Source organism: Lissotriton vulgaris, chromosome 1_1, assembly GCF_964263255.1.
Source record: "Lissotriton vulgaris chromosome 1_1, aLisVul1.2, whole genome shotgun sequence".
NCBI lineage: Eukaryota > Metazoa > Chordata > Amphibia > Caudata > Salamandridae > Lissotriton > Lissotriton vulgaris.
This window is the reverse complement of record NC_141685.1, coordinates 452,525,602-452,542,363: the sequence shown is the minus strand read 5'-3', so window position 1 is coordinate 452,542,363 and position 16,762 is coordinate 452,525,602. Positions and strand designations below refer to the sequence as shown.

The 16,762-nt window shown below is 47.3% G+C and overlaps 1 protein-coding gene across 2 annotated transcripts in view; it reads right to left on the bottom strand.

Annotated features, from left to right (window-relative positions):
- The window catches only part of PGM1 (phosphoglucomutase 1), a 299,899-nt gene that overhangs the window by 134,212 nt on the left and 148,925 nt on the right, over positions 1 to 16,762 (bottom strand). For both annotated transcript variants that reach the window (XM_086953582.1, XM_086953578.1), the window contains exon 5: positions 7,545 to 7,735. In XM_086953582.1, the coding sequence (XP_086809708.1) occupies positions 7,545 to 7,735 (191 nt within the window). The remainder of the gene's footprint in view (positions 1 to 7,544; positions 7,736 to 16,762) is intronic.

Below are 16,762 nucleotides of genomic sequence, written 5' to 3'. Positions count from 1 at the left end.
CCTTGGGTGGACTTTCGGTTTAGAGTAGAATTATTTTACTGGACACATTTCCTAATATGCTACTGTATGACTGCAATAACTATACTGCATTTTGAATCTGTATCGTCTCCGTATTCATGTAAACATTTAATAGAAATATACAAACAAAAAAAGGTGTCTCATCTGTTGACTTCTACAAAGGAAAGCGATATAGAACTGCAAGATAAAATGGAAAATATCAAAATGTGAATGGAAGAGGACATTAAAGGAAGAAATATACTGTTGAATCAGAAATGGAATAGAAAAAAGTACTGGAATAAGAGAAAGACTTGAGTCACACCACACAGTAAACTATGGTGGCCAATGATTCATAACAGTGAAGCTGAAGTAGTCACTAAATGTTTGTAAGTGGAATTACGCCAAGCCATTAAAAAGGGACCAGAAAAACATTTAGGATGGACCAAAAGATCAAAATATCTACAATGTCAAGAATGAGGCCAAGAACAGTAATATCGAAATCAATGCAGAATCATGATACCAACATAGGCATGAGTCTTCGCACCATGCCTGGTCTTGAAATGACAATGAATATATGACGTAGTCTTTTAAAAAAAAAAAACTGAGACTTATGAAGAAAAACATCCAGGATTTCATTTTGTTAGGTTCTGGACTGCCCAATTGGGGACAATTGTTAGTGCAGGATGAAAATCTGACTAGGCAAAAAGTAAAGAAATTTTAACAAACAGAAGTCTGTGTTATGGTTTGTAAGGTGAGTTTGGCGAAGAACTGGAAAACCATGTAACCTCTTGTGGCATTGAGAATATTAGGGATTAAGTAAGAGGTAAAATATAAAAATGAAGATGTATGACATTCCATGAATATGTCGTAACAAAAACGACCCTTTACTTACTGATAACGAATTCAGTGTAGGACGATAAGCCAACGTGATCAAAATGTATTTAAAAGCATTACTTTCAAAATAGAAAGTTAGCAAGGAGTTTACAGGGCAGTAGGTACACTGTATGCCCGGAAAATACAAATTCACACTTCTTCCTTCACTAAAAGATTACCCAGACATTCATATGATGGACATTTGATTGAGAAGGTCCTGGTATATGCATGGAAAGCTAAAGGAAGATCTATACAGGCAGTGTCCGACATTACTGAACGGAATGTTGCTGTAATCAATTCATATTGGTTAGCCAACCTCTTTCATTAACGGAGCCGTTTCACATCAAGCAAAACGATACCAAAGGGGATGAAGGACGGAGCGCTTGAGCAAATCAAACACTCACCCCGAGTCAACTGGTCTGGGTTTAATTCATCTTCATTCTTTAGCTCACTCCACCACCCCAGTTCAGACATGGCCATATGCAAATCAGTCTGACCCTGTGCCTCATGGGAACAGTCCAGCCCAAACTGCAAAACCATGTGTTCCCTGGACCGGAAACTGGGTACAGAGTGGGCGCCATGCAGTGTCAGAACCATAGATTCCACAACATATGCGCCACCATAATCCATACAAAGCAGATTTCCACTCAATGTTTGGCATCTCTCAAAACGTATTCAAAGTACACCCAACGTTGTGTGAAATAGGCCTATGTTCCAGCCCCAGGAAAGAATGGGTGATACAGTTTAGTCAAGAGATGTAATAAGACAGGTTATACTACCGGGTGTCCAGGCACTATGATCATATGAATGTAGATCTGAGGTTAGCCTGTTTCATCTTTCAGTGGGCAGCATCAGCGCTGCCTGCTTTAGAAATATAGAACTAATAAATGTCCAGTAGAAATTTTAGACAGTGTCTAAAGTCGAGGCTGTGCTCCTATTTACGTTTATGCCTCCTTTATTTGGATGTATCAAGTTTAGAGTGTTTAGCTCTATATGGGGAAAACAATCCACAGGCAAAAATTTTGACTTCTACCCCTTAGGGTGCGTTTTTCAACTGTGCTCCACTTTTGTATGAAACGGAAACCGATACATAGCTTGTGCTTAGCACTGAGCACTACGCAAATTCTTCAGAATATTTTTTTGTTCAGTTCAATTCATTGGCGACAGAGAATGAAATCAGCATCCATGACTATAACAATCACATTAAACAAATCATATACAAAGAAAAAACAGAAATAAAAGGGAAACCGAGACCTAAAAATAACCAGCCTTTCAAATGTTTCTGAAAAACAAATTAGGTGGGGAAGTTGGCTTAGTAAAACTTGCGGATGTATTCAAATGGAGCTCAGATTTCCAGAAGAACAGGTACTAGAATTTATATTGAACTTTTTATTATTGTTTAATACCTAAAGCCCAAGTTAACCTGGCTACGTAGGCTATTTCGACCTTCAAATGGCATGAACTTGGCCAACAGATGGGTGGGCAGACAGACCAAGGGCTTGGGTAGAGAGTGAGCCAGCGGACACAGTTTCCAGTGGTTGGCCCTGCTGGGCGTAGCAGATGGGGTACCACAGGAGTGATGGGACCATCCCTCCTGGTGCCCAAGACCAGGCTAATAGAGGAATGTACAGGACCCGAAGGGATGGGCACGACTAGCCAGAATGGGAATTGTAGTCTTCTATTGTCCAGTATCGGTTTAGAGCTTTCGTATCCCCGGTGAGGCACATCAAGCTTCCTGGTGCTCACATATGATACTACTCCACATTTACAAGGGGAACAGTGCCCAGTTAACTGGTCCTTCAGTACATAAACAATAGGTTACGTGCGTTAGAACTGTGTAGTGCAACATTCCCGTAAGCTTCAGACAAGCAGCCAGGTTGGTAAACTGGTTCTACACGCATCAGCTTCTTTGCCACGTTGTCGTGGTGCACGTGGCGAGGCAATCACCTTCTTGGACTCAGCCCTCGCTTCCACCTCAGCAGACTTCAGCAAGTACAAGAACAGGGCTGGCTCACCTGGCATGAGACTGGAGACCTGGAAAGGAGGACTGCTGTCTTATACAAGAGATGTGCAAGGTACCGCTGGTGTCTTACACAAGACATGTGCAAGGTACCGCTGCTGTCTTACACAAGTCTTACACAGGAGATTTTATCGTGCACAGAGTAAGGAAGCGTGCATTGTTTTTAACTGTGGCATAACTTTTGAGGAGAAATTGGTTTTAAAGGGGCACTTTTGTTTTTGACACACTCGCATTCCTACCTCATTTCAGGGCTTAGTGGTCCCCGGTCCAACGCGGTCTTTGCCGGCCGTTTCAGTGGAGGGACATAGCGCCTCCCTTTTGTTCGTGTCACTACCTGGGGAATAGGTATAAACAGATGATTTGCCGGCCGTGCGCGAGCCAAAGGGGCACGAAAGGCAAGCCAGTCTGCACCTGTCCGCACTTGGACCGGGCTCAGGGCCATCCCCCCTGGCCCTTATCCCCCACGTAAACCAGGAATAGTTTTCTATTCGAGAAACACTTATGAGTCTGAACCCATTGAAGGGGGGGGTAACCTGCCCACGAGCTCTGCCTAATATTCAGTCTAAGATGGTTGCAAGTCGCTGCCCTATATGTTTGTCCCCTTTACCTCTTATTACCTCTTATGGTAGTAAATTGTCATTATCGGAGGGATGGTTGAACTATACACCGCTAGACAAGTCAATAGGACAGACATATAGGAGGGATCTGCAAAACAGTATACCAAACATTAACATGTTAGAACCAGCACCCGAATTATGGAGGAAGGGTGGCCTAAGTTGTGGCCTGCTCAATGTCAGATCACTTCCTAGGCACTCAACCGAGATACAATTACTGGTAGAGACCAATAACCTTGACGCTCTGTTTCTGACAGAAACATGGACTGCGGCAGGGATGGAGCTAGAGTTGGAACCGGCTTGTCCAGAGGGATATAAGGCCCAGCACAGACCTAGGTCCAGGGGTAGGGGAGGTGGGACTGGGTTCATCTTGGAGGAAGAGCTGAATATCACCACACTGGACATAAATGAAGTCTCTTGTGCAGAGTTCCTAGGTTTTTCGATTAAGGATGAGACAGGTCATTCCTCATCGGGTATGATCTGTTATAGACCACCAGGGGTAATTAATGCACACCAACAACAGGAAATGATCAATGCAATCAACAATATGGCACTTTCACATACCAGATTCATAGTCCTGGGAGACTTTAATCTGTGGGCCAATGGAAGAATGGATATAGCTTTCTATAACATCACTCAGACCAGTGCTAATTAGGGCCTGAAGCAATGGGTGACTGTACCGATTCATAGAGATGGTCATATCCTAGACTTGATCTTCACAGAGGAAGACCTTATTGTTATGGGGGAAATCCTGCTAGTGGGGTGGACGGATCACCACCTAATCATCTTTAGTATCCAAAGCCTGTACAAAATGAGGCCTGTGGATAGACAAGCTAGGATGTTCCTTGGCCGAGATTGGAAAGGCCTTTTGAGAAAGGCAAAAGTGGGTGATACCCTGTTGCACATGGAGGCTCTGGTAAACCCTGAGAAGCAGGTTACAGAGAATTACACCATTTTTAATGAACATCTAACTAGGAAACTGGATCAGCTTGTTCCGCTGAAAGTCATTAGGAAGAGAGAGAGCCCGTCAGCGCCTTGGTACACAGAGTGCTTGAGGAATCTCAAGATCTCATGTAAATTGGCTGAAAGACAGTGGAGGAGGGAATATTTGGAAAATGACAGAATAAGGTGGAGGCTCACAATAATAAAATACAAAAAAAGAAATAACCACTGCTAAAGCAGAGCACTTTGCATCCACTATACTAAAAAGCTCTAATAAATCCAGGGATATCTTTAGGATGGTGAAAGGCATGACCAACCCTGACTGCACCAACAGAAAAATCAAACCATCTCAGGAGTTGAGCGATGGACTGGCACTTTTCTTCCAAGATAAAATAAATAAAATAGTGGAAAGTATGAAGGATCTTCCTCAACCCACCTTGCTTGCTCAGAAAGAAGGGGCAAGAGGTCTAAATGAAGAGGGGGCTGTCGAGCTGGCTGTAGCCAGGGTTTCTTTGGACAATTTTGCATTTCCCTCGGAGGAGGAGTTCACTCGAGTGGCCTTAGGAGTTTCCTCTGGCTCTCCACTGGATCCTCTGCCCCACAAGCTAATGAAGGAATTCGGGTCCGAGATCTTTCCCATCTTAAGACCGCTCTGCTGCCAATCCCTCAATACAGGTACTGTGCCTGCCAGCTGGAAGCAGGCTGTTATTACGCCACTCCTAAAAAACCTACCCTTGATCCATGCTGCTATAAGAACTACCGACCAATCTCCCTCCTGCCCTACTCGATCAAGGTTGTGGAACGCCTGGTTAGTAGGACCCGGTCCCATTTCTTGGAGACAAATAACATACTGGAGGAGGAACAGTTTGGTTTTAGACCGGGTCATGGGACAGAATCAGCCTTGGTGGTAGTGTTGGATAGCCTTCGGATGCGGGCGGACAGGGGTCAGTCAGCAATTTTAATCCTGCTGGACCTATCCGCCGTATTAGATACGGTGAACCACAACATTTTGCTTTAAAGGCTTAAGACCTTTGGGGTGAAGGGAGTGGCACTCAAATGGGTGCGATCTTATCTGTCGGTGGTACTCCCCCCCACCCCCCCCCATAGCATTCTGAACTGGTGAAAGTTCTACATCGGGTACCACAGGGCTCGTCAATCAGTCCCATTCTGTTTAATGCTTATATGCAATCTTTACTGGGAATCATCAAAGCGCATGATATCAGTGTGATTAATTATGCTGATGATACGCAGCTTCTGATATCCCTGGATGGTGCACAGGCGGACTCTCTGGACTGTTTCCATGCTTGTATGCGTGAAATGACGAAATGGCTGAAGGAAAATTCGCTCCAGTTTAACAGTGGGAAAACAAATTCCACAGTGCAAGGTGGGAGGGCCCGGAGGGCCCACCCAAAGCTTGCCAGTAGATTTCTGGCCTCTAACATCAAATGGCATACTGACACCAGTGAACACGGTGCCCAATCTGGGGGTCAGTTTTCATGAGAATTTAAACCTGGAGACCCATGTTAATAAACTGACAGGAAGTTGCTTTAATCTAATCCGAGGTCTTCGGAAAGTGCTGCCACTGCTGCCTGTACAGGCAAGAACAACGGTAGTTAGGAGTATTATCCTCAGTCATCTGGACTACTGTAATGCCCGGCTTCTGGAATCTCCAGGATATCCGATTGCCAGATTGCAGAGTATCCAGGTGGCAGCAGCTAAATTAGCACTCTCTCGAACCCGCCGGTCATCAACAACACAAGCACTGGCGGAGTTACATTGGCTCCCAGTAGCTCAAAGGATCCTGTTCAAATCATTGTGCATTGTGTTTAGAGCACTTCATGGACAGGGCCCCAAACCATTCCAGACATGTGCAAGGTAGCGCTGGTGTCTCACACAAGACATGTGCAAGGTAGCGCTGGTGTCTCACACAAGACATGAGCAGGGTACCGCTGGTGTCTCACACAAGACATGAGCAGGGTACCGCGGGTGTCTCACACAAGACATGTGCAAGGTACCGCGGGTGTCTCACACAAGACATGTGCAAGGTACCGCGGGTGTCTCACACAAGACATGTGCAAGGTACCGCGGGTGTCTCACACAAGACATGAGCAGGGTACCGCGGGTGTCTCACACAAGACATGAGCAGGGTACCGCGGGTGTCTCACACAAGACATGAGCAGGGTACCGCGGGTGTCTCACACAAGACATGAGCAGGCTACCGCTGATGTCTCACACAAGACATGAGCAGGGTACCGCGGGTGTCTCACACAAGACATGAGCAGGGTACCGCGGGTGTCTCACACAAGACATGTGCAAGGTACCGCTGATGTCTCACACAAGACATGTGCAAGGTACTGTTGATGTCTTTACACATTTGAACAGCATACTGCTGCCTTGCATGCTCAGAAGATGTGAAAGTTACTGCTTCCATGCATATGAAAAGTGGAAGGCATGCTGCGGTCTTGCACAAGAGATGTGAAAGGCATACTGCTGGCTCACAGAAGAAAAGTGACAGCATACTGCTGCTTTGCTTGCACAAAAGATGTGAAAGGTATGCCGCTGCATTGCTTGCAAAGGAGATGCGAAAGGTACTGCTGCTGTCTTACACACGACAAGTGAAGGGCATGCTGCTGGCTTACACAAGAGATGAGAAATGCATGATGCTGCCTTGGTTGCACAGGAGGAGACGTAAAAGGTACTGCTGTCTTGCTGGCACATGAGATGTGAAAGGTACTGATGCCTTGGTTGCACATGAGATGTGAAAGAGTGCTGCAGTCTTATTTGCACAGGGAATTGTGAAAACATTTATGCGCCTGTATTTGCATAGGGAGATGGGTAAGGCATACAACTATCTTATTTGCACAGTGAGACGTGAAGGGTGCATTATTATTGTACATGGGGGAGGCGGTGGCTGTCCTACTGTCTTGCACAGAGAGATGTAAAAAGAATAGAACTGTCTCACACAGGGAGGTTTCTAAAGTACTTCTATCCTACACAGGGATGTGGAACGCAAACAGCTGTCTTACACAAGGAGAGGTGAACAGTGCATTGCTAGCTTCCTTGCACGAGGAGATGTGAAAGGCAGGCTGTAGTCTTACCCCATCTCCGTCAAAGGCCGCGCCGAAGTCATGCTCCCCAGTCTTCATGGTCTCGACAAGGTCCGCGGCATAGGTCAGGTTGGGGTCCGGGTGGTGTCCACCGAAGTCCTCCAAGGGCGTGCAGTTCACAGCGGAGTTTGCAGGCGACCCCAGCTCTTCACACAGGATCTTCTTCACATATGGTCCCATCACTAATGTGTATTTGCAAATCAAAGATCAGATTCAGTATAGACATGTAAAAGAGAAGATCATACACAATGCTCATGTGCAGTTTTCTGACAGTCTAGCGTTTAAACAAAGCAATAGGTTGCTTTCTAAAGAAACCAGTTTTTTTTCTAATCTAAATAACAGTTCACAGATGGAGTGAAACATTTTCACCTGTAAGGGACTCGTCTGCAACTTAAAACATGCCAACAATAGTTCACGCATGCGTATTCTTGCAAAATGTGATCCACACATCTTGCCTTATGCAGCTTAAAAGCAATGCCCATGTCATCCATCACTTGAGCACATAACAAACACGTCACGGTTACATAAGGGTCCAAGCCTTGCACACCAAGGGGCTTAAGAGTGCCTGCTCCAGCCTGCAGGGGTGGCTGAGGCTCTTAGCTTACTGAGTCGAACTAAAACACATTTCCAGCTAGAGCTTTTCCTGTGTGTTGCAGAAACATGTACAGGAAATAATTCCCATGATCTGCTAAGTAAAGGATGTATTATGCAGCCACGGTCCTCGCTGGTTAAGGTGTAGGCTTGTATGGCAGAGAGAGTCCACAGCCCAAATACAGACTGAAAAATGTGATGGCTGTAAGGTAAGAGAGGTGCAGAGCAGAAGATGCAGACAGAAAGGTGGGAAACCCCCAGGGTACAGGTTGGGTACCAAAAAAAAAAAAAAGAAACCAGCAGGTGAGATTTTTAAAATAATAATGAAAACGAACACCCCCTGCCAAAATGGCAAGAGAGACAGTCCTGGCCCAAAGTGAACAAGCATTTACAATGCAATGGTTTTGCCTTTGTTAAAGTTAGAGCTATTGGCATTGCTCTTGACATTATTTTTATTTATGTTTTTTTTAACATAAATAAATGGCATTGTCATTTACAATGCCACTAGCTTTATCTCTCGCAAATGACACCCACACAGAGCCCCCCACACACACAGCCACACAGAGCCCCCCACACACACAGCCACACAAAGCTTCCCACACACACAGAGCCCTCCACACACACCCACACAGCACAAGCAGGCAACAGGGGCACACGGAGGCACAAGCAGGCAACAGGGGCACACGGAGGCACAAGCAGGCAACAGGGGCACACGGAGGCACAAGCAGGCAACAGGGGCACACAGAGGCACAAGCAGGCAACAGGGGCACACAGAGGCACAAGCAGGCAACAGGGGCACACAGAGGCACAAGCAGGCAACAGGGGCACACAGAGGCACAAGCAGGCAACAGGGGCACACAGAGGCACACGCAGGCAACAGGGGCACACAGAGGCACACGCAGGCAACAGGGGCACACAGAGGCACAAGCAGGCAACAGGGGCACACAGAGGCACAAGCAGGCAACAGGGGCACACAGAGGCACAAGCAGGCAACAGGGGCACACAGAGGCACAAGCAGGCAACAGGGGCACACAGAGGCACAAGCAGGCAACAGGGGCACACAGAGGCACACGCAGGCAACAGGGGCACACAGAGGCACACGCAGGCAACAGGGGCACACAGAGGCACAAGCAGGCAACAGGGGCACACAGAGGCACAAGCAGGCAACAGGGGCACACAGAGGCACAAGCAGGCAACAGGGGCACACAGAGGCACAAGCAGGCAACAGGGGCACACAGAGGCACAAGCAGGCAACAGGGGCACACAGAGGCACACGCAGGCAACAGGGGCACACAGAGGCACACGCAGGCAACAGGGGCACACAGAGGCACAAGCAGGCAACAGGGGCACACAGAGGCACAAGCAGGCAACAGGGGCACACAGAGGCACAAGCAGGCAACAGGGGCACACAGAGGCACAAGCAGGCAACAGGGGCACACCGAGGCACAAGCAGGCAACAGGGGCACACGGAGGCACAAGCAGGCAACAGGGGCACACGGAGGCACAAGCAGGCAACAGGGGCACACGGAGGTACAAACAGGCAACAGGGGCACACGGAGGTACAAACAGGCAACAGGGGCACACGGAGGCACAAGCAGGCAACAGGGGCACAAGCAGGCAACAGGGGAACGAAAACAGGCACAAGCAGGCAACAGGGGCACGCGGAGGCACAAGCAGGCAACAGGGGCACACCGAGGCACAAGCAGGCAACAGGGGCACACAGAGGCACAAGCAGGCAACAGGGGCACACGGAGGCACAAGCAGGCAACAGGGGCACACAGAGGCACAAGCAGGCAACAGGGGCACACAGAGGCACAAGCAGGCAACAGGGGCACACCGAGGCACAAGCAGGCAACAGGGGCACACAGAGGCACAAGCAGGCAACAGGGGCACACGGAGGCACAAGCAGGCAACAGGGGCACACGGAGGCACAAGCAGGCAACAGGGGCACACGGAGGTACAAACAGGCAACAGGGGCACACGGAGGTACAAACAGGCAACAGGGGCACACGGAGGCACAAGCAGGCAACAGGGGCACAAGCAGGCAACAGGGGAACGAAAACAGGCACAAGCAGGCAACAGGGGCACGCGGAGGCACAAGCAGGCAACAGGGGCACACGGAGGCACAAGCAGGCAACAGGGGCACACGGAGGCACAAGCAGGCAACAGGGTCATGAAAACAAGCACAAGCAGGCAAAAGGGTCACAAGCATGAATTGTAATTTAGACGGGGCTGAAGTGGAGAACGGTCAGTAGGGAAGTAGTGCGGCTGGTGCAGTGGTACCAGGCCGAAAGGTGAGGGGGGTCCTATGCTTTTGACTATGGCTGTGACGTCGGTTTGTGCTAAACCCCTCTATTTGTCTGTTGCACTTATAAGCTACTCTATTTCCTCTTGCGGTGGCATATTTTATCTTTTCCAGTTTCTTACTCATCATTGTTTTTTTTTTACCTGCAACTCTGTTTGTAGCTCGATCATTTGTAAGGCGCTCTGATACCCACTTGATCACGTCTGCGCTATATAAAACTTTATATAAATAAATAAAATGGAGATGGGGAAAATTGGTTGAATATTCAAAAACCAAAAGCCATAGTGTAAACGTTCTATCACATCATAACAGACCCACCCAACAAACTGAAAGTATTCATCACATGGAGCCAAAGTGACCAACAAATGGGTCAACTGAGAAATGATTGAACCCAAAAAAGGCAAGCTGCCAACTGGAATTTCTATTGCACAGCTCTCTACATGAAACGTGTACGACAAGACAGAAAAGAAACCATAGAATGGGCTACCATAAAGCCATTAAGACATAAGAAAAAGGTCTAATTTGAGACAATGCAAGTTCACTCTGAGGCGGTAAGTGAACCCTCAAGACGCACTAAACGAATATGCATTTTAAAACAAGATTCATATCACAAAGTTATCCAAGGATGCAAATACATGCTTGTGAGTCAAACAGCAGCCTCGTTTTTACATCATGGGAACAAAAACGGTCACGTTCTTACTTCGCACATCTGGTAAAATACTAGATTAAAAAGTAATCATGGGCAGATGATGCTCCTGAACCAAGTAAAACACTAATGTACACGTGAGACTGTCCATTAGAAGTCATCCCTTCGCACACCATTAAGAGTGACAGACTACCAATACAGACTGGCCTCAGAAACGGATTCGTATTCCCCGACTGAAAAAAACCTTCAAGATGCGGTACAGGAGGCCTGGGCATTTCCAATGAGCCATGCGTAGGTGGGTTTTGCACATCGCTGGAACCATCAAAGCGTTCATGAAGCATCACCTAAAACTCGCGATTTCATCTGATTTACATCAGTTCGGAGATTGCTACCGCATACCTTGAGTAAAGCAACTTGCTGACTGGACAAATGTTGTATACGATTATTGCCTTCCCAAAAGCGACTCACGTCCGTTGAATTCAAAGTGAAAGTATGACGTGAATGAACGCCTCCTCTCTGATGGGAATCAATTACTATTTGAATTACAGGAGACACCAATAAGGCATAGAATATCCGCCCTCCTTCGTCAGCCTAGACAACCACCTGCAGATTGAATTAGAAATACCAATTTCGCCCGCCTATACTCCCAGTCACTACATCGCACTGTTTAGTTCTTGATCTATCCTTTAACCACGTTTGCTCTATCACGTCTAAATAGCTGGTAGACGGAGACCTGGAAGAGGCTAACCTGGCATTATACACCATCAAAAGCGAGGGGCCAGGTGGTATTTCTTTTCACTAAGCAGACACTGGGTCTAATTTTCCTCTCTACCGAGGCGACTTCACCCACTTTTCTCGAACAGACTCTGCATTCAGCTGACTGAAGAAATGCGCCTATTAAGAGTACAGCTTAGCACGGGTATTAAGGCCAGCAACAGCCAAGTCGTGTTAGGTAAGCTGCGGTGAGGAAGAAACACATCCAAAACACTACACATGGAGTAAACAACCTCCCTCTGTCCGGGATGATACCCCATTCACAAAGCTCATTGGGCATGGAACACAAGTTGCGCCCCCGCGGGCGTCGCCATTTTAACGGAGGGGGGCGCCTCGCACACTTCCAAGCAGTAAGATGGCGGCGGCCGCTTGTGGCGTCGTTTGTTTTTCCGGCGGCTGGTGCGCGGTGCTCCTGCCGCTCGTTACCTGTATGCGTTCCGCGATGCCCTGTTCTGTACTCGGCGGGCCTGTGCAGCGCAGTCCCTGGCTCTCACAGGAACAGCAAGACTCAGTGTTGCGAAACCGGTTAATGTTAGCTCCCAGCTTAAGATAACCATATTCCCTAACGTGACAGTCAAACTAGTAGTTTCAAAACCACAGTTCCAGCCCGAGAACCATTTTGTACCCGCACACAGATCAGTCCGTCAGCGCGCCCTTATGTATATTTTTCCTCGGTACAATATTCTAGGGACCTGATGGGGGTTAAAAACATCAACAGCCCAAAACGTTATGGGTGATAATGCAGACATCCCTTACACTCAACAAAAGGGGGCCACAAGCAGATGTGCAGCCTTTGAAGCACCAGGCAAATTTACATTATTTTGTGCGATGTCACACTAATGTGTACCTGCAAGAAGGTCTTAAAAGTGCAAGTCTCCTTCGGGCAGTGTTTGCATCTTAGCTGAGAGCCTCACCCCCACGTTGAGAAGCTGGCACCGTCCGGTACGTGATAGGCAGCTATAGCCTATATTGGTTTCTACTTCAAGTATCAGACGTGGCTAGCGACCATCCCTTTGAGGCACATACGAGTGACAGGTGAGTGCTGAACACAAAAGGCACGAGCACAGAATTACTATTTGCCGAAGCGCGACTACAGCGCAAAATAGCCCCTGAGCGTGTCACTAACAGTTTCAGAAGAGAAGCAGCAAGGTCCGTTTAAAGTGCGTGTATTGAACCAGTTGTATTTTAGCCAGACTTGCTTGTTCTACTTTACTCCTTTGATGTGGCAGAGATTCGGGATGTATGTACTCCGTAAAAAGCTATGGTTGCTTATTACTGCATTTCATGACTCAAGCAGTGCATACTAGACATTTCTTTCAACATGAGTAGCGCACCTAGAGGCTGAGCCGGCCGGACACCCAGGCCGGCCGGCCGGACATGCAGCGAGCGGTCTGCAGGGAGTCCATTTCCCTCACCTTCCGCACCCGACGCTTGAGCAGTGCCTCCGCTGCAAACACTCGCCCGGACATGCAGCGAGCGGTCTGCAGGGAGTCCATTTCGCTCACCTTCCGCACCCGACGCTTGAGCAGTGCCTCCGCTGCAAACACTCGCTCCCCAACAGCCGAGAGCTCCATGTCCGTGCTCCATGTCCGTCCCGTTCCCTACAGTGCCGGCAATGCCGGACCAGACACGGGGCGTTCCCGGCGTCGCGTGACGTCGGCAAAAGCCAAAGAATGTCGGGAACGCCCCCGTGTCTGGTCCGGCATTGACGGACAGGCCCCTCGTCCAATGGCAAGGCTCCGTTTACAGAGCCAGCCAATCAACGACGAGGGCCGAACCAAGCCACACTACTCTTCTCATCAGGTTTTCGCCAGCGCGAAAAAGCTGCGCAGAAAGCGCAGCTTTCGCCAGGCAAAACCTAAAAAGTAGCACAAAAGGGGGCGGGGGAGAACGGTATGTCAGAGGTCACCCCAAAGGAGTGAAAAATGTAGCCATCCACAGTCACACTAATGCTAGGCTGCATGGGATTAAAGCATTCACAAATGGGTGTTTAGCTTTTATATCGCAGTCAATACATTACAGGTAAACAAGAGTCATTTTTAGTATTTTTTTAGTGCCCATTTCCAGACCCATACCAGTATTCACCCACCCACTCACTCCTCCATAGAGCCACTCTCACACCCACTCACACAACCATTCACTCACCCATAAAGCCACTCATACAACTAGTCACTCGCCATACAGCCAGTCGCATAGCCACACTCATCAATACAGCTACTCACACACCCACTCACATACAGCCCCTAAACACAGCCACTCACTTACCCATACAAGCATCCACACAACCACTTACATACCCATTCACAAATCCATACAAGCACTCACATCCACTCACTCACCCATACAGCCATTCATACATCCACTCAATCTCCAATATTGCAATTCACTTAACCAAATACCCATTAGAACAGCCACTCACTCACACATACAGCAATTTACACACCCAGTCACCCACTCATACAGCCATACAGACACCAACTGCACATCCATTCACACATGCATAGAGCCAATCGCACTGCTACTCACTCACCCAAACAGCCACTTGCAACCCCACTCAGTCACAAAAGACAGCACACCAACAGCTTCTCATTCTCCCACACAGCTTCTCACTCACCTACTTATTCACACATACAGCTGCTCACACACCATACACACAAGGATACATACAGTCACACATCCACTCACATAATATAGGTTAGTAGTAGTATCACTCAATAGTAGTACACCTAATATACTAATTTAACTTTTGTAGTAGGTTAGTATACATGTTTTACAACCATAAACTCTTAAAAACATTTACACTCAAGTGATGATGTAATCAGTGATGTCATTTGAGAGTTCATCTCATGGACCATGTCATGAGGGATGTAATATGTGAGGTCATAAGCAATGCATTGCAGGGGCTTAAGTTACAGTTAACTCAGGTAACTATACTTGCTGAATTTCTATGGTGTTATACAAGTGAAATCTGAGCCCAACTAGAATGTCCCTGTAACGTTTGTTTTTTTCAGTGAATATATATCAGCTATAGGAAGTCTTTTCGAAAAAACAAGCCAATATGTGGACTTTTTTCTCCAACCATTTGTCAATGCCCTACCTGCTTACATAAAAGACACTGGTCATTTTCTTTCTTTGATTTCGGATTGTACATGGCAGGATGATTATGTACTGGTAACACTTGATGTACAAAGCCTATACACTAGCATTAGGCACAGGGATGGCCTTAAAGCACTACAATACTACCTGGGCACTAGAGAAATCAAATTCCACAAACACTCACAAATGCTCCTACACATGGTAGAATGGTGTTTGGAGAACAACACCTTCCTTTTTGACAAACTCCTGTACAGACAGACACAGGGCACAGCCATGGGTACCTGCTTCGCCGCCAGCTATGCAAATCTGCATATGGGCTGGTGGGAGGAGCAGATACTCCGGGTTCAATCCCAGGATGAGATGTCCGAAAATGTGATGATATACCGTCGCTATATTGACGACGTTTTCATCCTATGGAGAGGGACAGAACAGGAAGTACTTGACTTCACTGACAAAATCAACAGCAATGCCCTAAACTTGAGGTTTACTTGCAATTCAAGCAAAGACAAAATCACATTCCTAGATTTAGAAATCTACCATGAAGACAATAGAATTCAGACCCGTACATACAGAAAAGAGACTGCGGGCAACTCCATTCTCCACGCACAAAGTTCACATCCCAGAAGCCTAGTTGAGAGCATTCCCTACGCAGAATGCCTAAGAATGAGGAGAAACTGTAGCACAACCAGAGATCTAGAGACCTGCACTTCCAGTCTCTTCACAAGACTCAGACAGAGAGGGTATAAGGACACCACATTGATCAAAGCAAAATAGAGAAGCGGGAAATACACCAGAGAAGAACTTCTAAAAAATAAGGTCCACAACAAGAAAGCACCCCTTCAGGAAGATAACACCATCCCACGCATGATCACAGGCTACAACAAAGATCACACAAACCTAAGGAAGATCCTATACCGGTACTGGCCGATTGTCCAATGTGACCCTGTGATCGATGCAAAGTGTACCAAATTGCCACAACTCACATTTAGGAAAGCCAAATCGATGAGGGAAGAACTGGTGAACAATGCACCAACTCAGGTACCCAACCCAGATTGGCTTAGTGCACTTGAAAAACCTTTCTTGTGCCTTAAGTGCAAAGCGTGTAAACATGCAAAAAATACCCGCTCCATAACAACACCTCTCAGAAAAAGTCCAGTGCAAATAAAAGGCCACTTCACCTGCAAAACAGACTACGCGGTATATGTGTTGCGCTGCACCTGCGACAAAATTTATGTAGGCAGCACACTACACCCTGTACATGTGAGGATCTTACAACACCTCAGGGCGATTGCCAACGATGATCCAGCCTACCCAGTAGCGAGACACATAAACAGAGACCACCATGGCAGAGCAGGAGACCTGAGCTACTTTGTGCTGGACAGTGTCCAAAAACCTCGGAGGGGGGGAAACCGACTATTGACACTGAGGAGACTGGAATCTAAATATATAATTTTACTAAACAGCAGAGCCCTACATGGGCTTAATGCAGAGGAAGCTCTAAACGTACATCTCTGACAGATTCCCCGTTTTGAGAACACCATTCTGATTAGTACTCACTATCCCATGTCCTGACAGCTCCTCCTCTGCCTAAAACATCTGAAACTCACCATCTCTTGTAAATATCTGCACTGCACAAGGCTATCACAATCACCAAACACCGCAGGACCAGGCACCTCACTTCATAGACATTAACGTCACTCAATGCTGCACTTTCTAAAAACTAGCAGAAATCCGGACTAACGGCTTCCATAGTTTCCCTTAGCATGCGTATCAACAGGCAGGCAGGGGTCCCGCTAT